General features: G+C 42.7%; 1 protein-coding gene across 4 annotated transcripts in view; it reads left to right on the plus strand.

Moving 5' to 3' along the window:
• The window catches only part of LOC127651011 (uncharacterized), a 47296-nt gene extending 30201 nt beyond the window's left edge, over nt 1–17095 (plus strand). Inside the window, exons 1-2 of one of the 4 annotated variants that reach the window (XM_052136705.1) lie at nt 13229–13339; nt 14556–17095. In XM_052136705.1, the coding sequence (XP_051992665.1) occupies nt 15092–16225 (1134 nt within the window). In that variant the 5' untranslated portion in view covers nt 13229–13339; nt 14556–15091 and the 3' untranslated portion in view covers nt 16226–17095. Of the gene's footprint in view, nt 1–13228; nt 13340–14555 lie in introns of those variants that run through there. The other 3 variants (XM_052136708.1, XM_052136706.1, XM_052136707.1) reach the window with 3 other exon arrangements.
• The last annotated feature ends 780 nt before the right edge of the window (nt 17096–17875 follow it).

A 17875-nucleotide genomic window follows, 5' to 3' on the forward strand; every position in this document is an offset into this window, starting at 1 on the left:
TCTGTGCATGTATTGCGCTCAACCTGGTCATCTGAGAGCTTCCTGTCCAGTGAGACCTCCTGGGAGACCCACATCCACAGATTCGATTGCGGTGAGTCCTCATGTTTCATCTCTAAACTCACTCATTTTGGAGATTTCGCTATATTCAAATGGAGAGAGTGTCAAAATTAAGCATTAATTGACTCAGGAGCGGCAGGGTGTTTTGTTGATCTTGCTTTTGCCAAAACTCATCGTCATCCTCTCGTCTCTTGTGATCCCCGGATAGCAGTTGCAGTGTTGGATGGGCGCCCCCTGGGGACCGGGAGAGTGCAGTACATCACACAACCCCTCACGCTTAACATCGGCTCACAGCACACCGAAACTGTACAGCTGTTTACCATTAATTCACCTCTTCATCCAGTAATTCTAGGATTTCCCTGGTTGGAGAATCACAACCCCCAGATTTCCTGGTCAGAGAGGAGGATTTCCCAGTGGTCTCCCCGTTGTCAGAAGAACTGCGCACCCACTGTCCAAGGTCCTGAAGCATGCCTCGTTTCATCTACGGAATCGAATCTTCATAAGGTACCGGCAGATTATCACGATTGAAGCCGGGCATTCAGCGAGAGAGAAGCTGATCAACTACCGCCACATCGAGCGGGCGACTGTGCCATTGAACTCCTACCTGGGGCTGTACCACCTCGCGGGAGAGTTTACCCGTTATCTCAGCCTGAGACTGAGTCCATGCAAGCATATATCAACGAGCAACTGTCCAAGGGCAGTTACATCGCCTGCTTCAGCTGGATTCTTTTTCGTGAGGAAGAGGGACGGTGGTCTCCGGCCGTGCATTGACTTTCGGGGCCTGAATGAGGGGGGGAGTTCAGGTGGTCTCCCGAGTGCACTTCAGCGTTTGAACGGCTGAAAGAGAGATTCACCACAGCTCCCATTCTTCATCACTCTAATCCAGAGAGGGAGTTTATCGTGGAGGTGGATGCTTCTAACACAGGAGTGGGTGCGATTCTTTCACAATGCCATGGCAACCCGGCCAAAATGTTCCCCTGTGCGTTTCATTCTCGCAAGCTCAATTCAGCAGAACGTAATTATGATGTGGGCGATCGTGAACTCCTGGCCATGAAGGCAGCCTTTGAAGTGTGGAGGCACTGGTTGGAGGGCGCGCGTCAGCCTTTCACTGTCCTCACGGACCACAGGAATCTGGAATACATCAGATCCGCCAAGCGTTAATGCGCATCAAGCTCACTGGTCTCTGTTCTTTTCCAGATTTAACTTCAAGATCACTTACAGACCGGGGTCTAAGGACGGGAAGGCTGATGCTCTCTCTCGTCTGTTTGATAGTCCCCATGAACCATCTAAACCTGAGTCTATTATTCCCGCCACGCTAATTGTGGCACCCGTGCAATGGGATATAATTGCTGAGGTAACTGCTTCACAGCAAGATCACGTTGCTCCGCCAGAATGCCCTGCAGATCGCCTCTATGTTCCTCTAGAGCTTCGCAATCGTGTACTCCAATGGGTTCACTGCACTCCCAGTGCGGGACATCCTGGTATCACGGCTACCACTCAGCTCATCTCCAACCATTTCTGGTGGCCTACACTTATAAACACTTGTAAATTCTTTCCTCTCTGTAAGTACTGTGTGAAATTCTTTTATGTATTTTTTTGGTAAATGTGAGGTTTTTTGTAAATAAACTCAGCACTTAATGTAACAGACACATGGTACTGTATCTTGTCTCCTTGGTACTTAAGCTTTATTTTCTGAAAATATTTAGGATGTTCAACACTTGTAGACACAAACAGAGTGACCCAATACTTTTGTCACGATTCCCTTGTTGTCTGCCCTGGGTTTCACTTGTCATTTTTAAAAAATTACACTTCCCATGATCCCCGGACTTATCACTGCCAGCCCTGAGTCATTGTGCTCACCTGATTGTAGTTTGTCATCATCATGTCTCCAAATGTATATAAACCCTGTTTGTTCTCCTTTCCCTTGTCGATCGTCGATGTACAGTATATGGATGCTTGTTTCCGTGTTCTTTTATGTTTATCCTGCCTGTCAAACCTTTGTTATGTTTTCCATGTTTTTGTTGTATTTCCCCATCGCAGGTGGGTTTGTTTTGGTTTTGTCTATTTAGTTTTCACCCTGTCAAATAAAGCTAACTCTGCAATTAGATCCTCGCCACTCGTCTGCCTTCCAGCTCATCGTAACAGAACGATCGACCAACAATGGATCTAGCAGGGTTCCTCACTGAGCTGACACAGGCGGACTTGTCTGTCCGGGAGTTCTCCCATTTCTTCGCCAGCGTGGCCAGTTACACCGGCTGGGATGACCACTCTTTGAAGGTGGCGTAAAGGTTCGGTGTACCCAAACACCGATGGTGGCAACTACCGGAGACCGGAGACTACACTTGGCAAGAATATGTGGGACTCATCATAGAGGAATTCGCTGCCGGGGAGCCACCTCTCCTGATCCTGGCTCCCGCCTCGGTGCTGTCCTCTCCAGCCACGGTGAGTGAACCAACCCCCACACCTGCCGTGGTCAATGAACCAGCGCTGCCAACTTCATCCGCCCGGAGGAGGAGGAGGAGAAGAGGAAAGGCCTCTGCTCTCCAGCCTCCACCAATCACGGTCAACCAGCCAATGCCTGCAGCCCCGAACGTCAGTGAGCCAGTGCCTGTAGCCCCGAACGTCAGTGAGCCAGTGCCTGTAGCCTCGAACGTCAGTGAGCCAGTGCCTCTAGCCTCGAACGGCAGTGAGCCAGTGCCTGTAGCCTCGACCGTTCCAGAGCCAGCACCTGTAGCCATGACCGTCCAAGAGCCAGCGCATCTCAAGCCTTCCAGGGCTCCTCCTCTCGAGCCTTCCAGGGCTCCTCCTCTCGAGAATCCCAGGGCCCCGCCTCTCAAGTCTCTCGAGCCTCCCAGGGCTCCTACTCTCGAACCTCCCAGGGCTTCGCCTCTCAAGTCTCTTGAGCCTCCCAGGGCTCCGCCTCTCGAGCCTCTCGAGCCTCCCAGGGCTCCGCCTCTCGAGCCTCTCAAGCCTTCCAGGGCTCCGCCTCTCGAGCCTCCCAGGGCTCGGCCTCTCGAGTCTCTCGAGCCTCCCAGGGCTCTGCCTCTCGAGCCTCTCTAGTCTCTCGAGCCTTCCAGAGCTCCGCCTCCCGAGTCTCTCGAGCCTCCCAGGGCTCAGCCTCTCGAGCCTCTCAAGCCTTCCAGGGCTCCGCCTCCCGAGTCTCTCGAGCCTCCCAGGGCTCCGCCTCTCGAGCCTCCCAGGGCTCTGCCTCCCGAGTCTCTCGAGCCTCCCAGGGCTCCGCCTCTCGAGCCTCCCAGGGCTACGCCTCTCGAGTCTCTCGAGCCTCCCAGGGCTCCGCCTCTCGAGCCTCCTACAGCTCCGCCTCCCGAGTCTCTCGAGCCTCCCAGGGCTCCGCCTCTCGAGCCTTTCGAGCCTTCCAGGGCTCCGCCTCCCAAGTCTCTCGAGCCTCCCAGGGCTTCGCCTCTCGAGCCTCTCAGGGCTCCACCTGTCAAGCCTCCTACGGCTCCGCCTCCCGAGCCTCCTACGGCTCCGCCTCCCCTGTCTCCTAGGGCTCCGCCTCCCGAGCACCCTGAGCCTCTCGAGCCTCCTACGGCGCCATCCCCCTCGGCTCCGCCTCTAGAGCCTCCTATGGCTCCGCCTCCAGAGTCTTCCAGGTCTTCGCTTCTAGAGCCTCCTACGGCGCCACCTCCCTTGGCTCTGCCTCCAGAGCCTCCTACGACTCCGCCTCCAGAGCCTTCCAGGTCTTCACCTCTAGAGCCTCCTACGGCGCTACCTCCCTCTGCTCCGCCTCCAGAGCCTTCCAGGTCTCCGCCTACCGAGCCTCACTCTGCTCTGCCTCCTGAGCCTCCCTTGGCTCCGCCCGCTGAACCTTCCAGGGCTCCGCCTCTAAAGCCTCCTACAGCGCCGCCTTCCTCGGCTCCGCCTCCTGAGCCTCCAGGACCTCCCTCAGCTCCGCCTCCTGAGCCTCCCTCAGCTCCGCCTCCTGAGCCTCCCTCAGCTCCGCCTCCAGAGCCTCCCTCAGCTCCGCCTCCGGAGCCTTCTACGATGTGGTCTCCTGAGCAGTCCACGGCTCCGCCTACCTCGGCTCCGCCCTCGGAGTTCCCCATGGCTGTGGTCCTGAGGTCGCCTCCCAGGCCTCCTGAACCTGTCTTTGCTCTGTGGCCAGCTCCCAGGCCACCTGATCCAGTCCTCTTGTGGCCACCTTGGACTGCCTGTCTGCCCCCTGTGCCTCCTTGGACTGCCTGTCTGCCCCCTGTGCCCCCTTGGACCACCTTCTTGCCCCCTGTGCCTCCTTGGACTGCTTGTCTGCCCCTGCGTGCCTCCTTGGACTTCCTGTCTGCCCCCCGTGCCTCCTTGGACTGCCTGTCTGCCCCCTGTGCCTCCTTGGACTGCTTGTCTTGTGCCCCTTTGGACTGTCTATTTGCCCCTTGTACTCCCTTGGTCTGTCTGTTTGCCCCTTGTGCTCCCTTGGTCTGTCTGTTTGCCCCTTGTGCTCCCTTGGTCTGTCTGTTTGCCCCTTGTGCTTCCTTGGTCTGTCTGCTTGCCCCTTGTCCCCTCTTTTGTCACGATTCCCTTGTTGTCTGCCCTGGGTTTCACTTGTCCTTGTTAAAAAACTACACTTCCCATGATCCCCGGTCCTCATCACTGCCAGTTTCATTGTGCTCACCTGATTGTAGTTTGTCATCATCATGTCTCCAAATGTATATAAACCCTGTTTGTTCTCCTTTCCCTTGTCGATCGTCGATGTATATGGATACATGTTTCCGTGTTCTTTTATGTTTATCCTGCCTGTCAAACCTTTGTAATGTTTTCCATGTTTTTGTTGTATTTCCCCATCGCGGGTGTTTCCTTTGTTTTGGTTTTGTCTATTTAGTTTTCACCCTGTCAAATAAAGCTAACTCTGCAATTAGATCCTCGCCCCTCATCTGCCTTCCAGCTCATCGTAACAACTTTGTGAGTACTGTGTGAGTGTGTGTGTGTGTGTGTGTGTGTGTTATTACTATCAGTAACAGCTTGTAAATCATACATACCACATTGTTTTACGTTTATATATTTAAGTGATGGATAGGTTTAGGGGATAGAAAATACAGTTTGAACAGTATAAAAATCATTATGGAAATTCCCCATAAAACATGGAAAACCAACATTGTGTGTGTGTGCACGCACGTGTGTGTGTGTGTGTGTGTGTGTGTGTGTGTGTGTGTGTGTGTGTGTGTGTGTGTGTGTGTGTGTATGTGTGTGTGGACCCCTGAAAGTAGCAGTGGCCACCCCCTGGCCAACCCAAATATAAAACTCTAGTTCCACCACTGATTATAACATGATAGAAGTCACAAATGTACTTTGGAGCTAAACCTTTCAAAGATTTGTAAGTAATGAACAGATTTTTAAAATTAATATGAAACTAAACAGGTAGCCAATGTAACAGATAATACGATCATATCTCTTGGGTATAGTTAGCACTCTCGCTGCTGCATTTGAAACCAACTGAAGTTTATTTATGAAACCTGCAGGCAGTGCCGGTCCTAGCCCATTTGGTGCCCTAGGCTGAGATTAATTCTCAAAATTATACAACACTCTCATACTCAGTAATATTTTATTTACTTCAATAATAAAAATAATAAAATAAAACAAATGTATAAAAATAAATAGCCATTGTGAATAGACCCCTAGTGTAGGAGAAGTGACACTAGGGGTCTCTCTTGAGCACCTAATATACATCTGATCCATTGAAAAAAGGCCAATGAGAAGTTGGCAGTCAGTATTTGCATACCCCGCCCCCGGTCATACGGGTATAAATCCGTAACCTAGACGTTCCCCATCTGTCGCTCTCTCCACGTTGTGTCGGAGAAGCGACACTAGGGGTCCAATTTAAATGGGTGTGATAAGCCAACGAAATGGCATCTACAACCCAGTGGGAAAGTCTCTGTTTGGAGACAGCGTTTCCTTTCCGCTGTCCCCCAAATCATACAAAGAGCTGCTCAGAGCGTCTAAAGCTCTGCGTGCGGTCCAGGTAGGTACGCAAAGCACGTACCGGACACAGCAACGAAGGGGCTGGGTCTGCCTCCTCCCGGGGCAGCGCTTGCAGGTTCACTACCCTTTCTATGTGGTTCAGACCCCGGTTTCTTACCTCGGGTCCCACTCTAGGTGCGTCTCATTGTCGCAGGCTGCTAACGACAGACGCCTCCCTGATGCGCTGGGTAGCGGTCTTGAGTGGTCGTCCAGCTTAAAGGGAATAGGAGGGTCATCAGCTTGGTTGTCATCATAACTGTCTTCAGTTGATGGCTGTATTTCTGGCCCTGAAATACTTCCTCCTGAGGCTGCCATGTCTTGGTGTGGGTAGGCAATACAGCGGTAGTCTCTTACATAAACCATCAGGGAGATCCACGTTCATGTCAGCTGAATTTCTGGCATGTCGGATTCTCCTTGGGGCCCAGGGCAGCTCCTGTCACTCAGGGCAGTTTATATCCCTGGATGCCCGTATATGCGAGCAAATTTACTGTCCAGACAGAAAATACCGACGGGGGAGTGGAAACTCCACCCTGAGGTAGTGGGTGAGATTTTTTTCTGGGCAGAAGAGGACCTCTTTGCCTCCACGAACAGCGCAATGTCTCCTCTACTTCTCCCCGAGTCACCCAGCCCCCTTGTGTCTGGATGTAAAGGCACATACATGACCCGGAATGCGTCTGTATGCGTTTCTTTCCCCGGTTTTTCTGCTCCCGGGAGTCTTGGCCAAGGTTCGCCAGCAAGGGTCTTGCATCCTACTGATAGCACAGCGCTGGCCGAACAGGGTGTGGTTCTCGGAGCAATATTTTCCCCTCGACGGCTCGCCTCGGGTGATTCCGAACAGGAAGGACCTTCTTTCTCAGGCACAGGGGACTGTATTTCATCCCCGGCCCGAATTGTGGAATATTCTCATGCTTGGCCCCTGTTGGGTACCAACTGAAGTACACAGGCTTTCTCCTGAGGTTATTGAGACCATTTTAAATGCTAGGGCTCCCTCCACTTGGAACAAATCTGGGTAGATTTTTCAGGGCAGAAGAGGACCTCTTCGCCTCTATGAACAGCGCAAAGTCTCCTCTACTTCTCCTCGAGTCACCCAGTCCCCGCCTCTGGGGCTGAACACGGTGGCGCATACATAGCCCAGAATGCACCTGTACGCGTTTCCCTTTATTAAAAGTTCATTTTGCAGAACCAGTTAACTGCCAGATCGCTTCAGTTCTGGACTCTCTCCAGGAAGAACCACTTCGGCTTGCCACGCCTTGATGGAAGGAGTGCCCTTCAGAGGCATCTCGTTCCGCTTTTTTCAGGGAACAAGGGTTACACTACGTAACCTGAGACGTATTTCTCACCCCTGCATGAAAACACGCTTGAGAGGCCCTATATATAGCACGATTCAAAATACTATTTGTACCAAAGTTCGCTAAAACACTCGTACATCATCATTATGCACTCACACAGCATTTTGGGTGATATAAACACTATTTTAACAGTGACTAATTGTTAATAAAATGGCAAATTCATGAGAGAGCAGAGCAAACGTGGCTTACCCCGTCAACATCCACCATGTTTCTGATGAAGGAAACAGCCTCCTGTTTGTAAAAACAGCAAGCTAAATGTTTGTAGAGAAATAAAAAAAAATGTGGATGTTATTGAAATGATGCGATTTAAAATTTTAACATGGCCTTGTTCACCTCGTCCCAAAATCTCCTTTATTGTGTGGCCAATAGTGATGCGTTCTTGCATTTGGTTTGCATTTTTAAGCATAGGTCTATTGCATCTGTCTTCGTGTCTTGATGCTTTTTCTCACTCCGTGTGTGTGCTCTGTGTTAAGACGGTGTGTCATGTTGAAAGTTCAACTTTTAAAAATGCATCTTGAGACCTGTTGAATATTCCGTTGTTCTGTCTTGCTATTTAAAGCAAATGAACACATCATGTGACTGGCCACACAGTTAAAGTTGATTTAGGGAAGTATTGGGTATGATGACTTCGTTCAAGACTATTATCAACATTAATTAAGTTATTTTCTTTCAGTGTTCACTTGATCCTGGTGGCCCTGCACTTACTGACAATGACAACTTCAATCTGTCACACATTGTTATGCTCCAGTTCCTCTATTCTTGCCATGCCCAAATAGAAATGGGGGAAAAATTATATATTATTAATGATATATACTCGATGAGTGGTGGTGGTGTAGTGGGCTAAATCACATAACTGTTAATCAGAAGGTTGCTGGTTCAATCCCCACAGTCACCACCATTGTGTCCTTGAGCAAGGCACTTAACTCCAGGTTGCTCCGGGTGGATTGTCCCTGTAATAAGTGCACTGTAAGTCGCTTTGGATAAAAGCGTCTGCCAAATGCATAAATGTAAATGATGATAAAAACAATGCATGACAATTACAGCTAGTTAATGTACAACTTAAATTTTGACAGTAATATACAGTACCTCAGCTACCTGTCATGTTCACTGTTGTCTTTTGTTTTGTGCTTTTACGTTGAAGTTTAGTTTAGTTCCTGTTTTGGTTTTTGTAGTCCTTTGTAGTTTCCTTTATTACCTGGTCTTGTTTCACTGTTGCCCTTTGTTTGTCATTTTTGTCACTTTTGTAATTCCTTAGTTTTCACTTTTGTAGCTCCACAGTCTCCCTGTTAGCGTTCGTGTTCTCCGTTCATTGTTTTCACCTGCCCTCGTTAATTTACCATTGGTTTCTGTCTATCACCTTGTTACCTTGTTTGAGTTCTGTTTGTTCATTGGTCCCTTTTTCCCTTGTTCATGTATTTAACCCTGTCTGTTTGTTGAGTCTCTGTCGGTCGTTGTTTGTGAATCTATCGTTTCTCGTTCATGCCTTTGTCAGTGTGTGCGCCATCTCTTTTCGTGTTCGTTCGAGGATTACCCTGCTGTTCATGGATGTTTGTCAACTCGTGTTCACCAGTGTGTGAGTTTGTGTTGAGTTTACTTTTCCCATTGAGGACCCTTTTATTTGTTCAGTGTTTTGTGTTCATACTATTGTTTATCTATTAAACCGCTTTTGGATCCGATTTCCCTGTCTGCCTTCTCCTTTCCACATTTGTGACACTACCATTTACACAAATCTTTAAATTAGTGTACACAGCTATTGCAGTATCTTACTGTAATCAGATTTTCACATTAACCAGCTGGCAACAGTGTTACCAGTATGTTACTGTAAGAAAGCACAGTGTGGTCAACAATGCAGGATATTCTTCAAAAATCAACAGTTTGTGTTCCACATACAAAATAGTCATATGGATTGGGAACAACATAAGTGTGTATTTCTTTCATGGAACACAATAAGAGATGTTTAGCTAAATGTTCTCACTGCTCTTTTCCATAACAATAAACTAGATGCTGACCTGCAGCTGTCAAGCTCCAAAAAAGCACCATAAAAGTAGTCCATATGACTTGTGTAATTTTACCCTTATAGGATTTGGATGTAAGATGCAGACTTTGGTGTTGTCCCTGAAGACATGACTGCCCAAACTCCACAGCTGTCTAGCTTTTATTTATAGAAAAATAAACTGAATTTCAAACTTGTGTTAAGTGCCTTCTCTATTAGTTTTACTAAAGATGTTTGTTTTATTTGAAGAAAGGTGGGAAACTGATTGCACTGTTCTTCTAGTCACCACAACTTTAAATGTAATATTACAATTTACTAAGTCTTAAGTAAGATAGTACACATTCTTGTGTATATTAAACTAGATATTTTATTAACTTGCTCAGGAATTTGCTTTGCAAAATAAGGCAATCCGTTTCCAAACTTTGAGTAATCTTAACATATTAGAATTTACAGTGTACTCGAAAGTGCAAAATGGAGTATGCAACGAATGCGTTGTGGCACGCACGCACGCACACACCCACCCATTATTGGTATGTGTGCGTCATATAAATGGTATGTTCAATCCTTAATTGTGGATCAGACATAATATCATATTAAATATTTTAAACTAAAGAAAGAGCAAATAGAAGCATCTCCTCAAAATTGTATTCACAAACAAGGTACACATTTAAAAAAGCTGGGTCAGGGTCAGACAAATACAAGAGCTAAAACACAAAGAAAACCATTATACTCTATTACTCTAAAGCTACATACATCTATGATGGATCCTTTTACAATGGAGAAGGGTTGGGTAACAGAACAATTTTCCATTGAAAGGAAAGAATATTAACCATTCTCTGACTCACAGTTCGCTTTAATACAGAGTAGAAAATGACTTACAATAGTGAAGAAACTGACAACCAATAAAACCCTGCTCTACATATATGGCTAATCAATTCTGAAAATCACAAGGGAGCTCACATCTACAACCAATAATACATATCACTATAATTAGATGTACAGTTGAAGTTAGAAATTTATATACACCTTAGCCAAATATATTTCTACTCAGTTTTTCACAATTCCTGACATTTAATCATAGAAAACATTCCCTGTCTTTTGTCAGTTAGGATCACTAATTTATTTAAAGAATGTGAAATGTCAGAATACTAGTAGAGATAATTATTTATTTCAGCTTTTATTTCTTTCATCACATTCCCAGTGGGTCAGAATTTTATATACACTTTATTAGTATTTGGTAGCATTGCCTTTAAATTGTTTAACTTGGGTCAAACCTTTTGAGTAGCCTAAACAAGCTTCTCACAATATGTTGCTGGATTTTTTGGCCCATTCGTCCAGACAGGACTGGTGTAACTGAGTCAGGTTATAGGCCTCCTTGCTCGCAAATGATTTTTCAGTTCTGCCTTCAAATATTCTATCAGATTGAGGTCAGGGCTTTGTGATGGACACTCCAATACCTTGACTGTGTTGTTCCTAAGCCATTTTGCCACAACTTTGGAGGTATGATTGGGGTCATTGTCCATTTGGAAGACCCATTTGTGGCCAAGCTTTAATCTTGAGATGTTGCTTCAATATATCCACAGTATTTTCTTTCCTCATGATGCCATCTATTTTGTGAAGTGCACCTCCTGCAGCAAAGCACCCCCACAACACGATGCTGCCACCCCTATGCTTCACGATTGGGATGGTGTTCTTCGGCTTGCAAGCCTCACCCTTTTTCCTCCAAACATCTCGATGGTCATTATGGCCAAACAGTTACATTTTTGTTTCATTAGACCAGAGGACATTTCTCCAAAAAGTAAAATCTTTGTCCCCATGTGCACTTGCGAACTGTAGTCTGGCTTTTTTATGGCAGTTTTGGAGCAGTGTCTACTTCCTAGCTGAACAGCCTTTTAGGTTATGCTGATATAGAACTTGTTTTACTGTGGATATAGATACTTGTCTACCTGTTTCTTCCAGCATCTTCTGGGATTGATTTGCACTCTTCGCACCAAAATATGTTCATCTTTAGGAGACAGAATGCATCTCCTTCCTGAGTGGTGTGATGGCTGCATGGTGTATATACTTGCGTACTATTGCTTGTACAGATGAATGTGGGATGTGGTAGGATGAACCAGAACTTTTTTCTTAAGTCTTGCCTGATTTTGAAGGTACACCTTTAGTTCAGTACACCTCCCATCAGAAGCTAATTGTCTAAAGGCTTGACATTTTTCTGGAATTTTCCAAGCTGCTTAAAGACACAGTTAACTTGGTGTATGTAAACTTCTGACCCACTGGAACTGTGATATAGTCAATTAAAAGTGAAACAATCTGTCTGTAAACAATTGTTGGAAAAATTACTCGTATTGTTATAACTGTAGAGGCGAAGGCAGAGGCAGACGAGGGTTTTGGATCTACGTGCGGCTTTATTTAACAAGAATGAAAATAAACAGACAGGAACAAATGAAACAACCACGATGGGCAAACTGAAACTAAAACATGGAGGCATCAGAGGAACACGGACTGGATAAACACGGCTGGAATGAACACAAGAAACATCGAGACAGACAGAACATGGGCAAAACGGTGGGAACATAAACATTAACATGCAATGAAACAACGACCGACAAGGGAATGGAGGAACAAACAGGGTTTAAATACACAATAACAGGATGATTACAAACGATAAACAGGTGCGAACAATAACACAATGTTAGAGACCGGGAACCATGGTGACGGTGACATGGAAAACACAGGGCAGACAACAGGGAATCGTGACACGTATCATGTTGATGACAATTTTGCTACTAAAAAAAAAAAAAGGTTTAAGTTTAATGACTTCAACTGTATGTGAATAGGAACAAACCTTTTCACATTTCAAAGCATTAACACAAATTACTAATGGTTAAAAGAGATAAAAAATAAATTCATTAATTATAGTTGATAGACGAGTTAAAACAAAAATGAAAATGATGTCACAATTCACTCTCCTTCAGGTCATTGCAAACTTTTTTCATCTGTAAAATACAAAAGGTTTATGTTTACTGGAATGCCAAGCTGCTCTTTTTTCCCCCATATAATGAAAGCAGACACACAGATCTATTGTTCAGTACTTTCCATATGATCTCAGTGAAAATGTGCACAAAGGGTTTGTTAGTGTAGGATAAATACACACACCCTTTCCACATTCAATGTTTTTATGTTATTGCACTTACTGATGACCTGGAGTTCTGCCAGATTAAGTCATACATTTTCTTTACTCTTTGATTATCTGTAATTTTATTAGAAGGTATTCTTAAACAATCCTTTGCACTGTTTGTAGTCCACCAACTTTACAACAATTATTCAGTGTTTAGTGGATATTAGAATACTGTTAAATATACAACTGTACATTAATGCAAGCATGTAACTGTCAACAATTTTTTGTTTGTTTGTTTTAATTTACGAGTGATAAAGGAAACATTATTGTCTGTGTTAATTGGCACCATAAAGCTTAACACTTTTCCTGGAACATTCCCTTAATAACACATTCTCAACAAAAATCTGTATGGAAAACTGGGATCTATGATCCAAACATATTCAAAAGGAGGGCTTCATCGTGTTTTTTTTCTTTTTCTGAATAGCTATAATCAGATTAAGTAATTGATTTTTTACACTTTCATCATCTGTAACTTTATTAGAAGCAATTATTTTTTAAGATTAACGCAGCTAGTGCATTTGCTCTTCCATGGTATACTCTTTGGGCCAGAGAGAGGGGCAGGCCCACCTCCAGGGGTGCATGAATACAAGAAACAGCCCTGAAACATGTCTAACAATGACGTGGACAGGGAAATTCATTACATTAAACCTTAATCTATTATTGAAGAAGGATGGGAATAACAAGAAAGTCAAGACACTCCCTCAAGGCCGTTCTACTAACTCTATAAAAATGATAATCAAGCTCAAAATCATACAAGCTCTCAGACTCAAACTGCTAAAGAACTGAATGAATGTAAGTACTTTGTGTTATTTATATTTGTACACATCAGGAATAATGAATGTTTAATGTAAGTTTAGAAAAGGTTAGTAATGGTGACTGGTCTGAAAAAGAGATAAATACACACTTTAAATTGAAAATTATTTATTTCACATTTCTACTCAATTTAGTTCAAATTTCTTTTTTCATTTTATTTTCTGAATCTATTAAAATTAAGGTTTTAAGAATACTTGGCTTGTCCAGATATTACAACAACAACTGTTCAACCTCTTTAATGAAGATTTAAAATGTTAAGGATTACTACGGCATTTCCATTATAAATTAGATTGACTCTATCAGCACTTTTTATATTGCGTTTGCAAATCCCATCTGGCTTCTCCTTAAAGTAATTGTTGCCACTTTATTTATTTTTAAAAACAATGTGGAACCTGTAAGACATTTCTGTGGAAACTAAGGGGTCATATCATACAGATATATTTTATAAATTTTCCCCTGTGGTCCACTTATACAGTAATGATAGTTGAGATTTCTTGATTTAATTTTCCTGACAACTTTCATCCTCTCTGTGAACCTTACAATTAAACTGGCTGTTTTTGCTACTGCACTTTTAAGACAAGATTGGCTAACCTCTTTGCTTGTGATATGAGTCACAGTGTTTTCTTATGGGTTGTGGAATTGCTGCCAGGTCCTAGAGTTAACACAGCTTCATCCTTTAACAGTCTATTTGCAAAGTCTGCATTACAATGTGACAGATCAACAAAATAATCTGAAGTGAAATGTGACCACAAACTGTTCAGATCAGACTGAAATGACCACGGACTTTGCTAAAAATAATAGCTTCAATTCTTCTTCCACCTCAATTCTTCACTGGTCAAGTTGTTGAATATTAGAGGGAGATTTGAAAGCTAGAATAGCTTACGTATGTCTTTATAGTAATACTGAGTCATTAAAATCAGATATTACATGACACGATGCCCTAACCTCAGTATTATCTAAAATAAAAGTTTGCGCATCAGTGCACCCCATCACAACTCACATGAAGTATAATGTTCATTTCTAAAAAGAATGTTATATTTGTTATTTCAACATTAAGTGCATGATTTTAAGCACTTGAGAGTTAAGGGCATGCAGCCACCTTTACTTTTCATTCAGCCTTACAGACTCCAACAAATTACCTGAAAAGACAAGTCCCAGTTGGCCATTAAAATTAACTTATTCTCCTTCACTGTAGGTTCCAAACTCTTCAGTCTGTGGCTCCTCTGCAACAAATAATACCCATGGGTACTCACAGCAAGCTGTCCATTTTGACATGGAATACAAATGGGTTCAAAAGCAAGACTGCGGAAATAAAGACAGAAATAGAGAAACATAAATGTCATGTTGCCTTCATTCAAGAGACACACATTAATTCAACTGACAAAAATGCTTTTGCAGACTTTGACCATTGGAAATCATTTTATACAAAATCCAAAACAAAAGAAAGAGGTGTGGCTATTTTGATAAGAAAAGACATTGTAGGAAAATCAAAGATCCTCACCCGCTTGGGATACCAGAAGCTGCTACATTGCAGTAAAATGTACCATCAAAGGTCAGCTTTACACACTTGTGAGTGTATATAATCACCAAGTGGATTCAAGACCTCTGAAGAGTCTCCAAATCCTACTCGAGCATTTTGCAGAAGGAATCTTATTGATTGGAGGAGACTTCAACATTGCTCTGAATCCATATCTAGACAGAGATTCTTCAACAAAAAATGAGCGACATTTAATGTTGAAACCAACTGTGGAGAAATTTATGAGATCCTTTCATCTTGTGGATGTGTGGAGAAGGCTCAATCCAACAGCTCGGCAATATACTTATTCAAAAGTTTTGAATAATTCAAATGAGTCAATAAAGATCCATTCCAGACTGGACTATGTTTTTGTACCAGAGGAGTCGATGCAATGTGTAAAGAGCTGTACGATTTCTGAGGAAAACTGCTGTTCGGACCATCAGCCAGTTCTGTTTGAAATCAGGCGCAACACAAACAGGAAATCAAGAAATCATCTGGATGTCAGTGGAAAAGAGGAGAAAAAGGATCTATCTAAATTTGTCTCTATGGTTTCAATCCAATGGCTAAGTTGCAAAGAGAAATTCTGGGATCAGAAAATTGTTTTCACTTACAGCCAAAATGTATTTAAAATAATGAATGTTATGGATGTTCAAAAAGCAATAGAGTCCTTGGCAGGGAATGAAAAAGTTGAACGGAAAGATGGTGTATCACTCTTATTCTATAAGAGTTATTATTGTGCTCTAATTCCATATTTGTGTGCTTTTTACCACAAAGTACTTAAGCAACAACTGACCATCCCGAAGTCTTTCAACGAGGGCTATGCTGTGTTTCAGCATCATTACATCTTTAATGTTGACTATCTGATTTTAGCCACAATCATGGCCAGATGGCTTAGTGATCACTTGGATTCACATTCAACAGACCACACTGTTGATGAGACAACAAAACAAAACGTATTGTTCGCCTTTAAAAAGGGACCAAAAAAGGTGCCATGGAATTTCTTAAACAGCTGCTTTACTACAGAGCAACAGAGAGAGCCACGTTTACCCACTAAATTTAAGATTGATATTCTTGAAAATATCCTGCAAAACAGCTCTGATAGAAGGCACAAAATGCTCTACTGGGGTTGTCCTCTGACTCCAGTACTGATGAGACTGTGTCTCAAACACATTGCTGAAAGATTTGTCGAAAAAGTGAAGCAGCCAAAAGCAAAGATCCACATTTCCCAAGACAATGTCATTGTGAGTCTCTCTGAGAAAGTCAGTAGTGATCTGCTGAAACAAGCAGAGACTGAATTACCCTGTGTGCACTGTAAATTTGTTGATGAGCTCACAAGGGTCAGTGTTTGAATAGCCACAAATTCATCAAACAGCTAGTTTAAAGACCTTTTAAAGCATAAACATTGAGTGCATTTTAATGTCTGCAAAATGTCCTGCCCAACTTGTTGAATTTCTTAAGCTGCAGTATCAAGTTGAGCCAGTGTCTTTTAGGAAGTACAAATGTTTAAATAATTTGTTTTAATTAATTTAAAATAATATTATTAATTTAAGGCTTTTAGGTCATTAGTCTTAACATTAAAACACATGCTCAAACTATTAAATTATGTGTTTACTGCATCTAACACTGGGTTATTCCTTAAGGTCTCTTTTTGTGTCCTCTGAATGTTATATACCATCATGTAGTTAATACTTTGTAGATATTTGCAATTTCATAGATTGAAGAATTGAAGTATGATTTCATTTGTAATCAAATTAATTATCAAAAACACTGCTGTTTTTTCAGATGTAAACGATGGTGTCAAGAAATCAATAGTCTATATATATAATCAATCTGAATCATATATATATAAAATCACATGATTATTTAGAGTTTATATGAATCAATGACAAAGCACCTAACTGAATATGTACTGAAGGATAGTGCATCAACTTATAGATCAGTATGTAGTAAGACAATCAGTTCAACAGATTTATTGTACCATCAAATAATGTTAGTTGTGAATACATGTTTAAGCAAATGTGTGCCAGTAGATGAATGATTCATTTATGATATTTGTGTGATTTAATCATTTTGTTTGGGTGGTTGATTTCCATTGATTTTATTTCATTTCTGTTGTCATCTTTATCATTGAAGAAAACCCTGTTATATTTTTGTGATGGCCATGATTTAGGCAACACATTGGGTCTATACTTTTATATCTGGACTTGTCAATAAATGAATGGATACTACACCATTGGTTTTGTTTCCCATCTTTATTTCCCATTATACTGAGTCAGAGCACAGGCTTAGCTGTCTGGCTTAAAGGAAAACAATATCAAAAACAGTTAAAATTCATTTGGACTAAAACCTGATTAACACACTTTAATTGATCTTGACTAAAATAACTATAGTAATGGTTCTAAAAACCCATTATATCTTGATTTATAATGTTTGGTACCTGCTGTGGTTATTTCATTATATTCAGATAGACAGGTCCAGCAGCAAAGAGTTTCAAACAGCTTCTTCTTCGGTTTTATGGCGGGTGGCCCCAACATTAAGGTGCATTATCGCCACCTACTGTGTTGGAGTGTGGACCAGAGTTTACCCATTTTGTGAAAAAGAAAAAATAATAATAAATAAATAAATACTCTTAATTAACTCTGTTTTCTTGAGATAATGAAATACACTCTCTAATCCATGAATAAATAGATTGTGAATAGTTGTGAATTATTAAAACACATTTTTTTTGCCACCTCACCAATGGTGATGTATCAGATATCAAATTTTTAAAGATGATAAAAGACTGTCACAATAAATCATCACTTTGCCCCTTGTTTTGTGGCTATGGACTTTTAGTTGTGATTTGCGGGCATGGCGTTAGGGGAAATCAGGGCAAAATGCCACCCTGTTAAACAGGGAAATATTAATGTTTATTTAAATCACCCAAAAAGGGCACACAGGTTCACTTGTTTCAAAAGAGGATCCAAGATGTGGATACCAAAAATACAAAATCTTTACTA

This window comes from Xyrauchen texanus, chromosome 10, assembly GCF_025860055.1.
Source record: "Xyrauchen texanus isolate HMW12.3.18 chromosome 10, RBS_HiC_50CHRs, whole genome shotgun sequence".
In the NCBI taxonomy this organism is placed as follows: Eukaryota; Metazoa; Chordata; class Actinopteri; order Cypriniformes; family Catostomidae; genus Xyrauchen; species Xyrauchen texanus.